The sequence below is a fragment of the Stegostoma tigrinum genome, chromosome 4, assembly GCF_030684315.1.
Source record: "Stegostoma tigrinum isolate sSteTig4 chromosome 4, sSteTig4.hap1, whole genome shotgun sequence".
Lineage (NCBI taxonomy): Eukaryota > Metazoa > Chordata > Chondrichthyes > Orectolobiformes > Stegostomatidae > Stegostoma > Stegostoma tigrinum.
Genome location: NC_081357.1, coordinates 66,004,210 through 66,026,618, shown reverse-complemented (window position 1 = coordinate 66,026,618; position 22,409 = coordinate 66,004,210). Strand labels below are relative to the sequence as shown.

The 22,409-nt window shown below is 40.3% G+C and overlaps 1 protein-coding gene across 6 annotated transcripts in view; it reads right to left on the bottom strand.

Moving 5' to 3' along the window:
- Nucleotides 1–4,872, bottom strand: part of nkain2 (sodium/potassium transporting ATPase interacting 2) — a 519,086-nt gene extending 514,214 nt beyond the window's left edge. For 5 of the 6 annotated variants that reach the window (XR_007247637.2, XR_009445687.1, XR_007247638.2 and 2 more), the window contains exons 1-2: nt 4,827–4,872; nt 2,571–4,701 (exon numbers count right to left, since the gene is read on the bottom strand). Coding sequence is in view for 2 of the 6 variants with exons in the window: in XM_048531959.2 (XP_048387916.1) it covers nt 2,571–2,624 (54 nt within the window). In the remaining 4 variants the exon portion in view is untranslated. The remainder of the gene's footprint in view (nt 1–2,570; nt 4,702–4,826) is intronic. The other variant, XM_048531958.2, reaches the window with a different exon arrangement.
- Nucleotides 4,873–22,409: the final 17,537 nt, after the last annotated feature.

Here is a 22,409-nt window from a genome sequence, read left to right as displayed (position 1 = left end):
AAAAAGAGGCTGACAAGCTAGACGCATTAAACTAATGAAGAAGGAATAGCATGAGACATGAACATTAGGTTAAAATCCTGGAACTCCACTCTAATGGTACTGTGGCTGTGTATCTATGCCAAATGGAATGTGGAAGTTCAAGAAGGTAGTCCATAAAGGGCAATTTGTGATGGATAATAAATGCCAGCAAAGCCACTGAAACCCACATTACCTAAATGAATTCAAAAAGGATTCTTTGCTAACATGATCATCTGCAGAAGTAAATACACGGTACGTAATACATATTACTGATTTCTACAAGTTTCAGTTTTCCTGACTGAATCATTGCTCATGGGGCATCTGACAGATGAGCAACTTTGTAGATTTATTCTGGTGAAGATCACATTCAGCCATCTAAATGGCAGCTGAGGAGACCATGATAACCAGTATCCATTCCAACAGTCCCCATTTTAATTGCTCCTATTTGCTTAAGATACAAGCCAGCTCCCCACTGCAGGCTTTTCTCTGTCCTGGCAGTTGCAAAAAGCTGTATGCTCCACTTCAATATATTAAAGGTACACCTACATTGTTAGGTTTTTCGGCATCATACTTACATATAACAGTCATTGGCCAATGAGGCATATGGTCTTTGCAACTAGAACCATTTAAAATCATTGATAAATTATTTCAACATGAAGAGATGTTCTATTCAGAAGTTATCATATTATTAAGAGCCCATTTATAATCCTACACAAGTGGTGTTTTTGTTGAAACAAAATCCACAATGTGTGAAAGACCCAAAATGCCAACAAACTGGAGATACATGGAGAATTTGTTGCTGATATCAACTACAGTATTGTCTTGGAATACCCCAAATTTTGCATATCAATCTACAGCTTGTTTGCCATTTTAGACATACGGTACGTCTTTTTCCCCTGAAAGCTTACCAGAAATTACAAAACCTTTCTCATGGGTTAAAGTTTCAGCATTCTTACTCCAACTAATATTTGAGATTTGTTACCATTTCTAATAGCACATAGAGTCATAATAGAAACAGCCACTGCGACTACTTGCAAAGCAGAAATCAGAATAAAATGGTCCGACTGATAAATATTAATAAGCTAAGAAATGAAACTAATTTTGTCCTAACTTCGTTTCAACCTGATGCTATAAATATTTTACAACATTTTACTAAAACATTACAAAGTTTTATCTAATACTTAAAACCTTGCGAAGGAAATATCTGTAATAAGTTGTTGTCTCAATCCATAATAAGAAATAACATTGAAGAAATGTTGCAAAGTTACAACATGTTACGCGCAATAAATTTGAATAGGAACTGGCTTCGCATAACCACATTAAAGATTCGACAATTATACGCACAGACTCTCTCGTCGAGTCGCAGTGGAATTTCATCACAGTTTTTGCTTCAATTCTGGAAAAAAGCCGATTTCAGTAACTTTCATATTGAAAACAAGGCCCACTTAAACGACAACTTCAGTCCAGTGAACAAATTTGATTTTAAAATAAAACTGTACTGCTGGTAGTTTTCGTAGATAGAGGATGTACATCGATTGCAACTTCGACGTATGATCCTAAATTCTTTTAATAATTAAGGTCCCATTGGCAAAGAATTTACATCCTGGCAACTGCTCTGTCAGATGGTATTGATAGGCATGCTTGTTTCCTTCTTTATAAACAAAGAATTTCAAGCACTATTAAAACTTTCTGGTCTCACGCACATCTGACATTTGGGAAGGTAATAGATAGCACAATGTATCAACTGAAGGAAAAAGAGAAACGCAGTCTATTCACAATTCATGGCACCATTACTTTATCCACTGGGAATGTAACAAAGCATGTCTGCTAGTCCACACCTTGCCCAGTGCAGAACCGGACCACAAAACTATACAACTCTGTTGTCACTGTCGACAGTAAATAAAGCTGCGGAAAATCACAGTGGACGTGAATGTTTACAAGAAAACTCCTGTTCGTCTTGATCGCCTAGATACGGCTGTGCCTGGATAAAGACTTAATAAACGTATAAATCGTTCGAAAACAGACACCCGTCATAGCGACTTCCAACATGAATCTGTTCACCAGTCTACAGTCTGACCGCACTGCCACTCAGCACTTCGACAACTGCCTAAAAGTGACCGAACATTTATATCGATAAAAGCACATGCATGGGTGTGATAAAATAGCGGTCATGTGCCCTCAACATGTACTCTTGAAGCTGCATATCTTGAACGAAATCACGTTTCAGATATTTAAATTATTAAACAAATGTAAACTTTATCTATAAATCTTGAAGGTAAACACGATCGCAGACAGCTGTGAAAATCGTTAAACACGTGGGTTTAAGACACGCCAAATAAATGTATCAACAAAATATTCACAATAGTTCGCTGGTGATCCACGCAAACAATTAAACTGGACGAAGATGTGAAAGTTTCCCGTATGCAACTCGTCCAGTTGTTAGATTCTTAAGTGAGAAAAAAAATAAACATCATTCGAGCACAGAGGCACAAAGTCCCCTTCGAGCATACACACAGTATATCATAAACAAGAAAGTTTCCGTTTGCACTTACTAGCTGCAGGCTGGAGATGAAGATGAGGGTACACCTGCCGCTGCAGCAGCCCATGGTTGGTGCTGATGTGAGAGTGAGGACGGGTGGGGGGGAGGGTGTCCAACAGGGGCGCGAGATCCGGCTCTCTGCAGCTTTCCCGCCCGCGGCCCGGCCCGCTCCTGATTGTGACGCTCGTGAACACCTGGGCTGGCGGACTGACGGGCGCGCGCTCTCTACCTCCCTCCCTCCACCCGGCCTCAGCGCCGGCCACTGCACGTCACTCCCGTCCTGACCATCACCAAAGCCGGGTACCTGGTCCTGTGCCAAGCAACCACAAGAGCAAGAGGAGGGCTGGCCGTCCGGAGGTGGAGGTGGGGGTGGGAGGGCTTGTGCAAACTCTCTTTCTGTTGCGGCTGCTCTGGTGTTACCGGAACCCGTGTGCACGGTTGGGCTTCGCCTGTCGACAATTCACTTGTCAGAAGACTGGCAGCGGCTCCCCTCCTTTATCTTTGATGCTAACTGCTGGCGATGCTTACTAGGGGAATGATTTCCCAGCTCTGCTGATGCCGCGACTCGTGGGGGTGGTGGTTGTGGTGGTGACTGGGTTGGGGAGGGGGTGGTGGATCTGCTGATGGCGAAATGAAGAACAGACCCGGATCATAATCTCGTTTCTGCAAGCCAGTCGGTCTCGCTCTGTTGTTCGGTGCCGGCGCTGAAATGGAGCTGGGTTTCTGCCAACAACGAGAGAGACAAGAAAAAAACCTCTCTCGCTCCCGCCGCTGCTACTCGGTGCCGAGATGTAACTGGACGCGAACCTGCTCGGTTTCTCCTGCTGGATTAATCACTCCAGCAACTTGTTTCCCTGTCCTCCAGTTATTTTCTCCCTTTCTTTGCTGCCACCAGAATAGAAACAGCAACGGAGCTCATACAGATGGGAGACACCATACAATAACTGCTCAGATATGCCATCTGACGCTCCAGACTGGCAAAATCAGCACCGTCACCCCCTTGTTGGAAATCCGAGACTTGCCATTGCAGCACGAATAGCTCTCACAGTACGCCTATCCATGGGCAGATAATAGCATTCAATAGTTCCATCTCTCCATCAGTTTGTGTGAAATCTTCATATTTTAAATCTTAAATATAAATGCCATTCCACAATTAGAATGAACAGCAGAATGACAATGCCATAAATCGTTTCAATGAATCTGCTTTTTAAAACTGTTTAGTTTGTACGCTTGCAATATTATATCGTTAGCACTTTCTTAAGATCCATATCTCTTTACGCCATGTCTTTATGTAACATTGTCAGTGTTAACGTCGAACTGTGGTTGTTGTGCCATGAGCAATTAAATCTGACACCACTGAATATATTCAATATTCAGCTGGAAAGTTGTTCTTTTTCTAATAAATTACTATCGAACTTAATGCTTTCAAAGTGTAACGTCGATGTTTTAAATCGATCTTATTTTACATTGGAAGGATAAAGCTAATTTTGTCCGAATTATATTCTACCGAATAATTTCTGAGTTAAAGGAGGCAGGGAAAAAAAACAGTCTGAAATGAACTGTGAGGTGGACATCCTCTCTCCGGAGACTGGTTGACCTACTGAACGCTCGCAGCACGTTCTGCTTTTATTAGCCACCCAAAGACAGTCGCCGCCTCGCACCGAGGGATGCATTTATTTCCACTACACAATATTCACAAATTTATGTTCAACGTTATACATTCTTTTCCTCAGTAAGAAAGTACAGGATATTCAGTTTCATACCCAAAGTCAAGTACTTTCCAAGTCGCGCGCCACCGAAAATTGAAGATTAAAGGCAAGTGAAAGACTATTGGTTAAACCAGAGGGCTACATTATTATTGTATTTGTAAGTCTGTTCGACATCAGGTTCTTCCCCCAACTCACATACGTCCTTCGTACTCCCGACGTCGTATAGTAATTTGCAACTGGTATCTGTCCACACAAATACTTTTCACACCTCTAGTGTGTGTACGCCTGTAGTTATAATATTTTTACTTATCTCCGGTGAGGGTGTCAGGCTGGAACTGCAGGCAATTTCTGGCAATCAAAGCGACCTCTGCCGGCAACTTCAATCAGGGACATTACGAGAACGTCCCAATCAGTTGCTTGAAGGCTTTGTTATATCTGCATTTAAAATCCAACAAGATTACATTTGAAATAACAAAGAGTAATTCATTTTAAGCACTGTTGCATGCAGCACCAATACTGGGTTCAGTCTCACCGCCAGTTGAACTAATATGAAAACTTACACTAATATTTAGTCAAAAATTGTGTTCGGTAAATTAGGACGGTCTGTCCGTGGCTGCGATACTGTCCAGTCGTGCAAAATTCTAAGGAAACGCTTTTCTTTCATTTTGTTGGAAGTCTGTGTAGTTCCTGATGAAGCATTGCTGATAAGAACAATTAGGTCCGAATCGAAATATGCTAATAAACCTAATAATTTATAACCAGCTGTCACTTAAATAACAGTTCGGATTTACCATTACCGCATGGGGCAGATTTGAAAGTTTTAGTTTTGCATGTGAAAGAAAATCTGCTCTTGAATATTTCTGTACAATCCATTTCAGCATTTTTACATTTTGTCTTGCGAAGATTGAGATAAGAAACGTTTGATTCATTTTAAATGGACAACTGCAGCATTGAAGAAAGTACTTTCGCTAATAATCCAGATTGCTCATTTCTTATCAAACGTTGAAGAGCGAGATAAACCTAATAAGATTGTCGTTTAGAAATTATGTAGTATTATTACTGCAGGAACGCTAATAAGGTCGCTCTGTCAGCTATTTTGAAGGACTCATTTGTTTTCAATAGATTAAGAACTCCATTAAAATAGCTTACAAAGTAATTCTAGAAAAATACATTAGGTGCTCATATGTTAAGAGAGGCAGTGTATTTCAGGGCTGATTTCTTTAGAATCAGGAATACAGGACAAACATAAGAGCAGGAGTAGGCCATTCAGCCCAATAAGCCTGCTTCACCATTCAATATGATCTGCTGAATGTCTCTTTTTTAGTTCATTCATGGTGTCATGAGGACCTAGCAGAACCTCTAAATACTATGGACATTATAAAATTATACTTCCAAGGTATGTTTTCTGTATGACTTTATGACTCTAAGGCTGATACAATCAAAAATGGTTGCAGATGTAAATCAAGTGGGTCTCTAGAGGAAGAGACCTACAGAATATCAAATCTAAAGATGCAAAGGGAATTACAAATAACAGCCCTTCAAAGAAGGGAAGAATCAAGTTAAAACAGAATGGACTGTTATCTTGTGCGATTACAAAGTTAATGAGGGTCTGATGACCCCTTACTCAATGGCAAGCCACCTCCTACTATGTCCAAAACTGCAGACACATTTTGTGTTTATCCCTTTAAGGAATACAGAAAGAAAATGATTAAAAAGCCACTTTCAACGCTATTGAGTGAGCCCGTTGAATTGAGGAGTTTATATTACCCAAGAGTAAAGGCTGGGTTCAAGCATTAGCATGTTATGAAGGGCCCTGTCAAAAAAAGTATCCACGAATCATCTGTATATTGCAAGCTAAACAGAAGGAAATAGGATAAAAAGGACACTTTTTCACTTTCAATGCTGAAATTCAATCATGGTCAAAAGGAATCAGAGCAACAGAATCTCAAAAAAATTGCAATATTGAGGTTTCTAAAATTATGAGCGGCATGATAGGTGAACAGCCAATATCTTTTTTTCCCAGGGAGGGGTTGTCTAAGCGAGACAACATAAGTTTAAGGTGAGAAGGAAAATATTTAGAAAGGACCTAATGGGTAACTTTTTCAGGCAGAAGGTGGTGCATGTATGGAATGAGCTGCCAAAGAAATTGGTGGAGGCAGATATAATTACAACATTTAAAAAGTATCTGGATGGTCATCTGAATAGGAAGGGTTTTGAGGGATATGGGCCAAATGCTTGTAAGTGGGACTAGGTCAAATTGGGATGTCTGGTGAGCGTGAACAAGTTGGATCAAAGGGCCTGTTTCTGTACTGTGTGACTGTATGATGAAGAATCTTGAAGTCAGCTGTTCAACTAACAAAGTCAATGCTACCAGTAACCTCAACTGCAATGGCTGCAATATTCAATTGTTCTCTCTTCATGAACAGTCATTTACACATTTATATATTTTTAAAAAGCTTTTATCTTTCTGTACCCTAATCCTTACCATTTTAATAGTTAATAAGTCAACTCTTTGCCAATCCAAGACAGCCCAGACAAATTGGCTTCTTTTAAAGCATAAATTAATTTGATTCTGGAAGAAAGCCATCCCCAAGCAAAGAGATCTATTCTCAACTTTACCTTGTTGCAACCACCTATTGACTGTCCCTAATTAGGACATGCTTTTTCAAATGTACATAATCCCTATTTCTAAGTATTTTCTCCAATAGCTTCCCAATGACTGATGTGAGACTCACTGGTCTAGAGTTTCCTGCATTATCCCTTTTTCCCTTCTTGAACAGAGAAGCAACATTAACTACTTGCCAGTCATCCAGGACCTCTCAGTGACTAGCAAAGATGCAAAGATTTTGGTCAAGGCCCCAGCAATCTCCTCTCTTGTCTGTCTCAATAACTTGGGGTAGATACCATTGCCCCCTGGGACAACAACGCTTCTTTAGATTATAATAATTGTCTCCATTTTGTTTTACACAATAAAAATAAAGCTCACATGGTGACTAAATATATAGAATTTCAATTGGCACATTGATGTAACTGCAAAACTTCCAGTGACTTGATCAAACTAGCGTGATGATCATATGCATGTTTGTGATTTAAGCAAATCTTCAGGAACAAAGTAAATCAATGTTCCTGAAGGGGTGGTGCGGTGTCCTTTCTAGTATTCTTATGTGTGTAAATTTTAATGTTCTATGTGTCTGTTTTTTCTGAAATATAATATTGCCTGCATATTCAGAAAACTGTGGCCATCTCAGATGTTGACAATTAAGCATAAATAATTTACTTTTCTAAATAAGGCAAATTATGAAGATGTTGGAATAATTCCTGCGTCTTCCAATAGTCCAAACACTATTGATTGTTTTAAATGAACAAGCCTCTTCTAAATTGCGTTGGTTAGTCAGATGGTGACATTTGCATAAAAGACATCAAGTTTCAATTCAACTCACCATACTAATACCCAACGTGGTACAATGTGATGAATGATGCCAATTCTTCAATAACTTACATGTTTATTCATGAAGACTGACACTATACGGCTAATTAAATCTCTATAGATTTGACTAGTTGTATTTCTCATGTTTAGACGTAGTTCCACTTGGTAAAAAATTTGCTACATATCACTGATTTTTAAATAAATACCCAAGCATACTGATTCTGTTGATCTTGTCAGTCTCTAAGCTTTGCATGCAGCTTCTAATTTTAAAAAAAGACTGTTTTATTTAATGTGGTTTGTCATGAATACAAAGGAGTTGGACAAAGTAGGCGCGGCGGCGCACAAGTTAGCACTGCCGCCTCATAGCACCAGAGATCTAGGTTTGATTCTCACTGGGGTAACTGTCTGCATAGAGTTTACACATTCTTCCTGTGTCTGCATGGGTTTCCTCCCACAGACAAAACATGTGTAGGTTAGGTAGATTGGCCATGCTAAATTAGCCTCACAGCACCAGGTTCGATTCTACCCTTGGGTAACTGTCTGTGCAGAGTTTGCACATTCTCCCCATGTCTGCGTGGGTTTCCTCCAGGTGCTCCGGTTTCCTCCTACAGTCCAAAGATGTGCAGGCTAGGTGGATTGGCCATCCTAAATTGCCCGTAGTGTTCAGGGGTGTATGGGTTATAGGGGGATAGGCCTGGATGGGATACTCCAAGGGGCGGTGTGGACTTGTTGGGCCAAAGGGCGTGTTTCCACACTGTAGGGAATCTAATCTAATATCTAACCTAATCTAAATTGCCCATAATTTTCAGAATATGTAGGTTATGTGGATTAGCCATGAGAAATGCAGGATTACAGGGATAGTTTAGAGGGTTGCATCTGGGTAGGATGCTGTTTAGAGGGCCAACATGAGCTTGATGGGCCAAATGGCCTGGTTCCCTAATGTCAGGTTTCTATGATGACAGAAATGTGCTGAGAACAAAGAAACAAACTTTTTGGAGGAGAAATTCAGCAAGATTTGGAAACAGGAATGAAATGGGTGGTATAATTGGAATAAAAGTAATGACAAGACTTGCTGAGTTTCTCTAGTACTTTCTGTCTACAATACAATATATGTTGATTGAGTCAAGGGAATGCAGACTAAAATGTATGACATATTTCTTTAAAATTTGTGAACAGTCAGTGATAATTGGCAGCATACTAATGGGTAGCAATTAAGTTTTTTGAAGAAAATTTTCACTTCTTAAAGGGGATGTGCACATTGCACCTTAACAAAATGCCTTTTATGCAGTAAAAGTAGCCAGTAGATTCAGTGCAATAAAGGTCCATATAATTTAAATGCGTTTTTTTAGACCAGAGGACATATGAGCAGAAAAAGACTATTTGATCTGAGTCTGCTGCATGATTCAATTTAACAATGGATGATCTAATAACCTCAATTCCATTTTCCTGCCATTTTCCCAAATCTCACCTTGATTCTTCACTGATTAAAATTTTGTGTATATCAGCCTTGAGCATAGTTAAAGACTCAATATCCCTGTGGTAAAGAATTCTATAAATTTACTATCCTCTGACAGAAGAAACTCCACCTCATCTCAATATTAGATGAGTGACTCTTTACTCTGTGATTATGTCTTCTAAATCTCTTTTAAGGGGCAACAACCTCTAAGCGTCTGCTCAGTCAGGCCTCTTGGAGTTTTATGTTTCAATAAGGTCACCGTTTATTTTTCTCAATGAGTACAAGCCCTACCTACCCAACCTTTCCTCATTAGAACATGCTTCTAATCCTGGAATCAGTCCAGGGAGCCTTCTCTGGAATGTTTTTATTGTCAGCATATTTTTCCTTAGATGGGAGGACCAAAACTCTTCACAATATTCCAGCTGTGGCTTGACTGCTGCCTTGTGTGGCCTTAGTAAGACGTCTCAATTTTTGTACTCCCTTCCCTTTGAAACAAATGTCAACATCCTATTCTGTGGAAGGGTCACTGGACTCGAAACGTTAACTCTGTTTTTTCCTTCACAGATGCTGCCAGACTTGCTGAGTTTTTCCAGCAACTTTGTTTTTCTTCCTGATTTACAACATTTGCAGTTCTTTTGGTTTTTATTTGGTCAACATTCTATTGGCTATCCTATTACCTGCTGGAATTATATGCTAGCTTTCAGTGTTTTTTTCATGAGCACTTTCAAATCCTTTGGTGTCACTCTGCAGTCATTCTTAATTTAAATAATATTCAGCAAATCTACTCTTCTTGCCAAAGTGTATAACCTCATATTTCCCCACGTTTCTTCTGTGAAGATTTAGCCCATTCACTTAACCTCTGTATATCCCTTTGTAGACTCATGTCATCCCCACCAGCTGCCCATGCACCTACTTCTGCATCATCTGTAAACTTGGCTGTCATGCATTCCCTTTCATCATTGAAGTTACTAATACATATTTTAAATAATTGGGGCTCCAGCACTGATCTTGGCACTTAACTAGTCCCTTGTCCCAACTGTCTTCAATTGGTTAGTTAATCCTTCATGCATGCTAACATACTACTCTAATACCATTAGCTGTTATCTTATTGGATAGTTTTGTGTGCAATACCTTCTTGAATGCTTCTTGGAAATTCAAATCTATTACATCTATTGGGTCTCCTTTATCTACCTTGCTTGCTACTTCCAAAGAATTCTGATCAGTTTGAGAGTTATCATTTCCCATTCATGAATCTGTACTGATTCTGCTTGAAAATATTATGTAACTTTAAATGTTCCGGTATTCCATCTTCGATAATCAACTCTAACATTTCCCAATGACAGATGTTAAGCTAACTGGCTTGTAGTTACCATTTTCTGTCTCCCTCCCTTTTGGAGATGGACGTTACATCGGCAGATTTCTAATGCTCTGGTACTTTTCCAGAACCTAAGTATTCTTGAAAGGTTACTACCAATGAATCCAATATCTCCCTGTCTACTTCCTTCAACATCAGATTTTAGACTCGTTAATTTCCTATTACTTTTTTCTCAAATGATAATTTTGCACATATTCCCTCCCCTACATTTTCCCTTGATTATGCAGTATTTTTGGTGAGCAAATAATGTCTACTCCTGTGAAGACTGATGAAAAATATTTATTCTACTCCATTGTCATTTCCTGTTTCCTAATTTCCCTGAGTTCACTTTGGCCTCTCTTTCTTCCTTTGTTAGATATTAACAAAAACTCCAACTATCCTTTTAAAAAAAAATGCAAGTACCCCTGAAAGGTTATTTCCTTCCTTTTGATTATTTTTCAACGTGTTTTGTTTAAGAAACATTCATAATCCTCTGATTTATCAATAATTTTTATTGCGTTGTATGTTTTTGTCTTTCAATTTGATTATACTCTAAACTTCCTTGATTAAGCATAGTTGATTGAATGCTTTCCTGGAATCTTTTTTTCTTACCAGGGAATGTTTTTGTTGTGAGTCATGAAGAATTTCCTTAAATATCTGCCATTGTTCATCAAGCATCTTTGTTGCTAAATCTCTTTTCTAGCCACTCCAGCCAACTCTGCCTTCATTCTTTTGTAATTACCCATATTTAAGTTTAATGAAGTTATTTCCCATCCAAGTTTCTCATGCCCAAAGTGAATGATAAATTTTACCATTTTATAATCATTGTTTCCTAGGGGACCTTTTACTCTTTTATTAAACCTGCCTTTTTACGTATTATGAGATCCAAAAAAATACCCATTGAGTCTACAACATGTTTGAGGAAACTGTTCTGATGACATTCTCTCAATTCTGCCTTATGGTGACCACTGCTGTTTAGAATTTCCTAGTCTATGTGAAGATTGAAAACATCCGTTACTAATGTACTGAGTTTTTTACATGGCCTCATTATTTTTTGATATATTGTGTGCCCTACATTATAGTTAGGGGCCAGTAGACGACTCCCAGCAGTGTCTTCCTTCTCTTTTTATTTGTTATTTTCACTCCCATGGATTCTACATCTTCTGATCCAAGACCATTCCTGCAAGCGTATCTATTCTACCTTGTATTAACAAAGACACCCTTCCACCTTTTCCTTTCACCTTGTCATTTAGGAACATTACATGCCCTTGGATATTTATTTCCCAACCCTGGTCTCCTTGTAACCATGTCTCCGTAAAGGCTATAAGGTCATATCTGGTTGTTGAATTGCTCACCAAGCCGATAAGTTTGCTGGCAGATGTTTCATCACCATACTAGGTAACATCATCTGTGTACCTCTGGTGAAGCTTTGGTGTTCTGTACCGCTTGCTTTTTATGTGTCTCAGTTGGCTGAGATAGTTGGCATCACTTCCAGACTTGTTTCTTAGTGGTTGGTATATGGGGTCCAGCTCTACATGTTTGTTAACAGAGTTCCAGTTTGAGTGCCAGGCCTCCAGGAATTCTTGTGTGTCTCTTTGCTTGGCTCATCCTGAGATGACTATGTTGGCCCAGTCAAATTGGTGGCCCTCTTTGTCAACACCTACACAACAGACCACAATGGAAAGACACAACATACCCAGAGACACTAGTCACCCTACCACATGTTAAGGATATACCTGAAATGAACACCAAATTACTCCACCCCCTAGAAATCAAGGTAGCCCACAAACCGACAGCTACGCTGCAACAGCTGCTGACGAGAATAAAGGATCTGGCAATTACAACTAACTTAGCTAATGTTATTTATAAGATATCATGCAAAGATGGCCAAATCATTACATAGGGTAGACCGGAAGGAAACAAGTCTTCAGGACTCACAAACTCCAACTCGCTACCAAGAGATATGACTAACTATTAGTCATTTCAATACACATGGACAAAGAGGGACACCAATGTGACTGGGACAATGTAGCCCTCCTAGGACGAGCCAAGCAAAGACATGCACGAGATTTCCCTAGGGGCCTGGCATTCCAATTGGAATTCCATTAACAAACCCCTATAGCAACCACTAAGAAAAAAGTTCAGAAGAGATGCCAACTACCTCAGCTAACCAAGCCACATAAATAGCAAGTGAGACAGAACACTGACGCTTCACTGGAGGTGTACTGATGATGTTACCGAGCAGGGTGACAAAACATCTGCAAATAAAACTTACCAGCTCGCTGAACAAGTCAACAACCGCATCAACAATCCTTGCTACAAATCTTCTCAAAAACCTTGAAGATCGTATCTGTTAACCTCTATTTGAGCCATTAATTCTTTTTATTTCATTCCCAATACTATGTGCATTTAAATAAAGAACCACTATTTTTACCTTTTTCCCATTTTCCTCCTTTGCTCATATTTGCTTTCTTTTTATGTTTTTACGTGCAGTCCCTTCCTATCCCCCTTTGTATGTTATTATTGAAACAGTTGCCCTGTCACAGTGCCATATCCTTTTGCTTTTACATCTATGCTCCCCTCTCCAGAACGCTTCCCAACTCCATCTAATATAAAGCTGTCTCCACAGCCCTATTTATTTAATTAACCAGAACACTGGTCCTGGCATAGTGCAAGTGAAGCCCATCACAACTCCCTTCTATCAGAGATAATGAGAACTGCAGATGCTGGAGAATCCGAGATAACAAAGTGTGGAGCTGGATGAACACAGCATCTTAGGAGACAAAAGCTGACATTTCGGGCCTAGACCCTTCATCAGAGATCACCTTGGAGATTCTGATTTTTAATTTAGCACCTAACTGTTCAAAATCTTTCAGCAGAACCTTATTTATAGTTCCACCAATGTCATTGGTACCTACATGGATGACAACAACTGGTTCCCTGACCAACCATCCCATGTACCTCTCCAGTCCTGGGGAAATATACTTAAGTCTGGCACCAGGCAGGCAACACAGTCTATTGGACTCACTCATGGCTGCAGGAAAGATGATCTATTCTTATAATTGTATTGTTCTCTGCCACAACGACATTCCTATTTCCTCCCCCAACTTGAATGGCTCTTAATGCCATAATACCATGGTGCCATAGTCAGTTTACCCATCCTCCCTGCAGCCTGCATTCTTGCCCATGAAACTTGCCAGAACTTTGTAACTGTTAGATGATTTGCAGGAGCCAAAGCACATTGAATACTCTCCATCGCTACGTCACCTGCCAGTGATCCTGTCCTGATTATAGATCGAATTTGGATCACCTAATTGGAGCTGAGTGACCGTATCCTAGAACACTGCGTTCAGGTAGTTTTCCCCTTTCCTGATGGAGTGCAACACCTGCACCTTGGTGAAAAAAGAAGTATTTGTAATCATCCTATTCAGAGTGGTATCACACACCTCTGGAGCAGTTGGGACTTGAACCTAGGTCTCCAGTCCAGACGTTGGGATGCCACTACTGCAGAAGAGGGCACCTCTGACTCCAACTCCTCAACTTGGATCCAAAGTTCTTTGAGCTGGAAACACTTAATATATGTGTGTAGCAGGAACTGAACTGATCGCCCTTCTATAGGAAGGATGCTGTTAAACTTGAAAGGGTACAAAAAAGATTTACAAGGATGTTGTTTGGACTGGAGGATTTGAGCTGCAGGAAGAGGCTGAAAAGGCTGGGGCTATTTTCCATGGAGCGTTGGAGGCTGAGGGGTGACATTATAGAAGTTTATAAAACTGTGAGGCGTATAGATAGGGCGAATATTCAAGGTCCCTTTCCTAGGATGGGGAGTCCAAAACGACAGGACATGTGTTTAAGGTGAGGGGGGAAAGATTTGAAAAGGACCTGTGGGTCAACGATTTCATGCAGCGGGTGGTGCATGTCCAGAACGAGCTGCCAGAAGATGTGGTGGAGATGGATATAATTACAAATTTAAAAGGATGGGTATGTGAATAGGAAGGGTTTAGAGGGATATGGACCCAATTGCTGGCAAATGGGACTTGGTCAGATTGGAATGTCTGGTTGGTTCGGATGAGTTGGACCAATGGGTCAGTCTCTGTGTTGTGTCACTCTATGACTGTATGACTTTATGCGAACTTCCAATCTTACTCTGTTGTAGAAGGAACACATTCTGAATTCAAGGATTAAGCCTTCAGAAGAAGATGAATGTCTCTGCTTCTCCAACCACTGAGTACATTGACTTGCCTGCCTTGGAATCTGCACATGCTGTCATAGAACATGGAGGAGCAAAGTTTCATCTCCTGTGATCGACTTGCACAGTGCAGGAAAAGAATTGTTACTACGCAAGGTTTCTTTGGTTTGGTGTTTGCTTGACAATGCCTGTTGATGCAATTTCAATTTTGTTACATAGAATTTTGAGACTATTTAAGTGAACAGTGTGAGGATTGAGTGCGATATTAGGAAACACTGTTGGAGTAGTGAGGAGTGATTGTTCAACAGAAACATTTGTCCACAACTTTATTCCACACGACAGAAGAAGTTGGGATTAGTAGTCCTCGTTCTTTCTTTTCATTTACTGCTTCTTGCTGATGTACTTTCACTATTTTCACCTAGGTGGATTTTGCAAGGCAATGTTATGCAGCACACAGCATACTATTACAGAATTGAGGACTGCTCATAAGGCTGCAAGGTGGGATACATCCAGTAGTTTCTGTTAATGAATGGCTGCTTTTTCCTTAACAGCAGTTCCCTTAGACATGTTTCCTATTATGACATATATCACTATCTGTGCTCAGACTTCTGACAGGATTCATGTGACATATCTTCAAGGGACAGCTGATGGTGTGAAAGAAACAGACAAGGTTAAAGGCTGTTGCAGAATAAAGGGAAAATCATAGTGCCAGCAACCAAGCGCAGGCATGTGTGATTCAATTATTGTTATCTCACACCAGCTGCACATTAAAAGAGTCAAAGCACTTCCTGCTTAGGAATACTCTTAAGGCTTCATATCGAGTAATCAAAACAATGTAGGTACAATAATGATGTTCTGTTTGATTTGAGAAGCATACTATTCTGGCACTACCCACAACAATTTTTCTGATTTTGTCTCCATGATAACATAAAAGTATGCAAATTGGGAGAAGAAGTGGAATATTTGACTCTTACAGCCTGCTCTGTCATTCAGTAAGATCACAACAGGTCTTCCTCCACCCCGAAATCCACATGATTGCTGTATCTTTCAATACCCTTGGTATCCAAAAATCTACTAACCTTCATCTTATATATACCCAAAACTCAATCACTCAAAGCCTTCTTATTATAATGATTCCAAATTATCATCTCCTCATCTCAGTCCTAAGTGTTTGACTCCTTTTTCTAAAACTGTGAATCCCACATTTAGGTGTGTGGTTGCATCGTAGTCATGTTACTGAACTAGTGACCAGAATCCAAGACTAATGTTCTGGCATCATGTTTAATCCCACCGTGACAGACAGTGAAACTTGAATACAGTTGCTAAAAACCTGAAATTATAAGCTATCCTAATAGCCACTCTATAACCACTATGGTTAATATGCAGTTCTAAAGAAGGGTCACTGAACACGAAGCATTAACTCTGTTTTCTTTCCAAAATGGCTGCCAGATTTACTGCGTTTCTGCAGCAATTATTAAGAAGTACGGAGGTGACCGCTTGAAACACCAAAACATACAAGGATATGGATCAAGTGCTGGAAAATGGAATTAGTGTATATGGAAGCTTGATGATTGGCACAGACATGATGGGCTGCAGGGTCTTTTCTGTGCTGTAAATGACTCCATAAAATGTACACATGTGCATATGTACACTTCCAACAACACTTCAGGCTCAGAATGGCGGCAGGCTCATTTAAAGATGAGGAGGATTTTTTTCACTCAGATCACAAAGAAATTTTGGAATTCTTTGCTCCAGAGGGCAGTGGAGGCTCATTCATTGAGTGAAGTCAGCTTCAAAGCTCATTGAATAGTGAAGCAAGCTCGGAGCATTAAATGGCTGACTCTCACTCCTGCTTCTTATGTTCATATACACTTCCAGCCAGTAAACAGCATTATACATTCACCAAAATATAGCATGAGTGCTTGCCTAGAATTTTCCAGATTATTCAGGGCTGTAGAAGGTCAAAGCTCTCATTTATATGAAAATTCAAGGTCCTTATAGCTCACAGGACAGCAACTGAGAAGAAATGGTTAAGTCAAAGTGACAGATTAGTCAGGGAAGGAAAACTTCTCTGGTCTTTGAGTAACTGCAAAGTGATGGTATTAGGAATAGATGGGACTTCATTACAATGTATGTTTTATAATCTTTCACACTTATATTAGATAGCATGGTTTTTAAAATGTTTATTTATTTTGTGTTTCATAGTTAAGAGGTAATCTGTAGCATTGTGTTCATGTTTCAGTGAGACTACAATGTGAGCCAAAATAAGCAAAATAACATCAACCAAGCCAGATTTCAGTCTGGAATCTGACTTATCCAGCAGTGACATCAGCTGGAAACATCATAGACTTCACATGAAATGAAATGGTGCTAGGATGTCAAGGGTAGTCACTCATCTCTAGAGTTCAGCTCTGTTGTCCATGTTTGGACCCAGGTTGTAATGAGGTCAGGAGTTGAATGGCGCTGACTGAACCCAAACTGAAGGCCAGTGAACAGGATACTGCTTTGAAAGTGCCACTTGGCTGCACTGCTGAAGGCCCTTCCATCACTTTGCTGAATAGCCAAGTGTAAACTAATAGGACAGTAATTTGATTAGTTCTGCCTTTTGTGTATAAGACCTACCTGGGTAAGTTTCAACATTGTCAAGTTCATGCTGGTGTTCTAACTGAACTAGATCAGCTTGGCTAGGGGTGGTGAGTTCTGGCATAATAGTTTTTAGCATTATTGCTGGATTGTAGTCAGGGCCCATAACCTTTGCAGTATCCAGTGCCTTCAGTCATTTATTGATATCACATGGAGAAAATAAAATTGTTTGAAGATTGGCACCATTGATCTGGGGATGTCAGGAGGAGGCCAAGATGGATCATCTGCTTAGCAATTGTTACTGAAGATGGATACAAATATTTCAGCTTTATCTTTGCACTAATGTGCTAAGATCCCCCATTGTTAATGATGGAAATATTTCGGCAGACACCACCTCCTGCTAATTAGTAAATTGTATACCACCACTTATGACTGGATGTGGCAGTACTGCAGGGGACAGATCCAATACTATTGTTGCAACATTGCTTATCACTGTTTATTGCTTCTGCTGTTTAGCGTGCAAGTAATCCTGTGTTGAATTACTTAATATTTTTTATTTATGCCTGGTGCTACTTCTGTTATGCCTTTCTGCACTTTTTATTAAACCTGGTTTGATCTCCTGACTAGATAGTAATAGTAAGGGTTGTGGAATGTACTGGTGGAATATGCTGGACCATGAAGTTATAAATTGTGGTTGGATGCAATTTTTCTGCTACTGATGGCCCACACTGTCTTGTGTATGACCAGTTTTGAGTTGCTAGAACTGTTCAAAGTCTGTCCCATTTAGCCCAGTGGTCACACCACACATATGGTGGAGGGTATATCAAAAGCAAAGATGGGACTTCATGTCCACTGGGTCTTTCTGGAGGCCTCTCTAGCTAACACTGTTATGAACAAATGCTTCTTTGGCAAGTAGATTGGTGAAGACGAGGTCAAGTAGATTTTTCCCGCTTGTTAGTTCCCTCACCATTTGCAGATCCACTCTATTAGCTATGTCTTTTAGAATTCAACTAGCTAAGTCAGTAGTGATGCTACAAGCCTCTCTTGGCAATGGACGTTGAAGTCCCTCATCGAGATAACATTTGTGCCCTTGTCACTGTCAGTGCTTTTGCCAAAATGCGGTTGAAATTGGCAAGTGCTGATTCATCAGCTGAGGGGTTCAGTACACGATAAGCAGCAGAAGGTTTCACTATCCATGTTTCACCTGATGCCCTGAGACTTTCTGGAGTTATTGAGGATTTCCAGGGCAACCCCTTCACAACTGTAAACCATTAAATTGCCACATTTAGTGAATCTTTCCTGCCCGATGAGGAAGAACATACCCAGAGATGGTGATGGTGGTGCCTGAAACATTGTGTAAATAATTCAGTTCAGGTTAAGCTCAGCTCTTTAAGCCATGAGGTCAGGACATTAGACATCGTGTAATCCAGACTGAGTATCAGTAAGTAGGTTGTTTGTCAATTAGTGCAGCTGGATATAACTGTTGAAACCATCTTCTATTTCTTTGCTGATGATACAGAGCAGACTGATAGGGCTGTGATTGGTTGGATTTGATTTGTCCTGGTTTTTGTGGCCAGGACATATGTGAACAATTTTGCACAATGTTGATTGGATGCCACTGTCGTAATTCTACTAGAACAGATTGCTAAGACTTGAGTACCATTGCTGGAATGGTGTCAGGGCCCATTGGCTTTTGCATTAGCCTTCAGAAATTTCTTGATATTATGTGAAGTGAATCAACTTGTTTGAAAATTGGCGTCCACGATCCTGGTGACTTCTGGAGAAGATACATCATCTAAGCAGCACCTCGAGGGATTTATTCTCTTCGAGGGTGATATGCCTTTGGAACTCCCTTCCGTAAAGTGTGATGGAGGCAGAATCATTGAATACTTTTAAGGCAGAGGTCGATAGTTTCTTGACTAACAGGTGAGTCAATAGTTATTGGGGTGGTGGGAGTGGGGTGATGTTTGGCGGTGGTAGAGTTCAGCAGGAATGTGCAGCTGAGGCCAGAATCGGATCAGATCGGTCAATCATGCTCAAAGAGCTAAATAGGCTTTGCATGTTCTAATTTGTAGGTTCATAATCTTCAGAACTAGCCAGGTACCTTTGGGAAATCTAACTATACAAAAAATACCATTCTGAATCTATGATTCAGTAATCAAAAGATTACAGAGGAAAAGCTGGTTGTGCTGTTTATTAGAGATAATGGGAACTGCAGATGCTGGAGATTCCAAGATAATAAAATGTGAGGCTGGATGAACACAGCAGGCTCTCTCTGATGAAGGGTCTAGGCCCGAAACGTCAGCTTTTGTGCTCCTGAGATGCTGCTTGGCCTGCTGTGTTCATCCAGCCTCACATTTTATTATGTGCTGTTTATTACGCTGGCTATGGGATCTGGGTACCTCTTAGTGGCAACTTTGCTGAATTAATGCAAGGTGTTCCTTCAGTTTCACAACATTGTGGTGAGAAAAATAATTAAAAAGAAATCTGGACTGCCAACTGAGCCCAGCCTAATTGCATACCTTACAGCACGGCCTTGTACTTTTGCAATGACTGAATACAGAATGATAATTCTTTTGTAAATGTGATGAATAATTGAATACTTAAATTCTACTCCAATGTTTCCCTATGCTTACCTCCTTTATTAGTAACGTATACAAGCGGTCAATGAAAAAATGAAACTCTTTTGCTGCTGATAAAATTCACTAAGTCTCCTTCTTGTTCCACAGCAGACTTGTGCAAAAGCAGGTGTTACAGACATCTGCTCCCGACATGATGAGAGTATCTAGGTCAGTGAAATGTCAGTTAATTAGCATACAGGAGGCAAGCATCTGCTCCACTCCTCCTTCAGAGGAGACAGGATAAACAACAGGCAATCTGTTGTTTTAGAGGGTGGTGACACTGACCATTTCTGGGCAACTTCCCTGACCACCTAGGATCTCTAACCTTAAAAAACCTCAGTCACCCTCTCAACAGCTGAATACTCATAAGAGTCTAATCAACATGCCCTGAACTGACTCCGTGGTTTTACTCAGGGAAAGTAATTGTCCTGGTGCAGGAATGATTTCTGTCCCAAAGAAGCCTAATTGCTTCAGTTGGAGCAGAAAATAAAAAGAAGAGAATTTTCTTCAGTGTTGTTGCTGGATTTCCCCTCTGCCTTTGGACTGCTATTGGAATGGGAGGGCTCTGTAATTATGACCCAGAGTTAGGAACACCAAGATTGTGCCACAAGAACACTTTTTTAAAAGTAGCACGAAGCTGATGTAACTGGAACATGTAACATGCTAACTTGGAGTCAGACATACAATGCACCACAAACCCACAATGGCTTTTATCCATAGCTTTTCAAATTTATGTCTTCCAGTGCTTACGCAATTACTTTTTTGAAAATTATTATCGAACCTCTGTCCACCTCACATTCAGATGGTCCTTTCCAAATTGAGACACACAATTCTTAAAAAGGTTTTTTCACTCATCTGTTTGCCTTAATTTTCTCTCCTGTTGAGTTCCTTAAGGAGCTTGTTAACAGCTCATGGAGAGCCAGAATTTTCAATACATTAGTTGCCAAACCTGAACATTAGTGCAGAGGAGCCAGTTATAACCTGAGGAATAACTAAGTGAATTTTTCTGTAATAGTGAGAAACCTTTGGCACCAAGGGATTTTGTATCAGATCAGGCAACAGGCAGAGCACAGTATACAACATTTACATGTTGATGTGCACTTTTCCCCTTTTTAAAGCACCATATAAACATTGACACCTGAAGCTAGATGCAAAGCTTTCCTTTTAATAGATGCACAATTGAAATAGGATGCAGTTTTGAAGGGGGAGCAAAGGCCCTGAACGATGATAGTGAAGCCTTTGAGCAGATGAGCATCCATCAATGCTGGTAAGAATTGAACTGTTTCAAGCTGCATCTTCAATGAAAGTGTTCTGAAATTCAGTTTCATACAAATGAGTTCTATTCCATGCAGTTTCTCCTGGGTCAGAGGAGCCTAGCTGAAACAAGCCTGACTCTAACCATCCCTTACATATTGGAATCTAGATAAGAGCCTCAGTTTCGTGCCAGTCCTGGTCACTGCCCAATGTAGGTGGTATACCTCCACTTTCAGCATCTTCCGCCTCTTCCTCTTTTCACATCTTGTTTCTCTTCCTCTTCCCATGAGCTGTGTCCATATAGCTTCAACACCATGAAAGGCTATGTTATGGAGAACATAGTGGACCACCATTATGTGCAGGTTATTACAGTAGCACAGTACGGAGCAATCTATCCACCAGAACCCCATCTTTATGAGGTTAATAGCATGATAACTTTGGTAGTATCTATGTGTGCCTCTGCCTCAAGATCTTCTTAATAAAAGAATAGCAATTCCTTAACAGATATCCCTTCTCTCTGAGCATCCATCCACATAATTACTGGAAAGAATGAAGGTCTCCCAAACCTTGGACCTCTGGAGAATGAAGGAGGAGTAACAGCTACCAGGAAAGTGAGCACATATATCTGGGGAGCGCATGTTATGATCACAAACCAATTGAATAATAAGAGAATGGAAGCTGTTCCTTTTAATGAATCTTACAGATTGGACAGTAAATGCTTTGATGACCACATGCGTACACATCAATGATATCCTGCAGGGGAAATTCAGTAATGCTGATAGAACCCACTACCATCTGTTCATGTGAATTACTAGCTGACAGGAATTATATATGCTACCCAATTTTTTACAAAGAGGACATCTGTTATCTATGAGATGCGATGGTATGCAGCCACTTGCGAGATTCCACAAAGGTCTGTAGCTGATCATTTCAGGGAGACAGTGGTGAAGAATTTCAAGACCTGGGTGGCTTTACAGACTATTGGTCAGGTTCAGTATACAAGGCTGAGAGATGTGAGGGATTCCAAATTTGTATCTATGACCATTTGCCCCGATAGGCATAGTCTGTTCCAACACTGGTTCCCAGTCATCTCAGGTAGATCCTATGCTGAGGATTTACTGGTAGATCCTATGTGAAAGGTATGGCCTCTGTTCCCTTCCTGTCTCTTGCCTCCTTCTCCTCCCCTTCTGATGCCTACGTCTCTACCCTTTCTGTGAATGTTTCATCCTCAAAATCACTAGATGCAAAATGTGAGCATT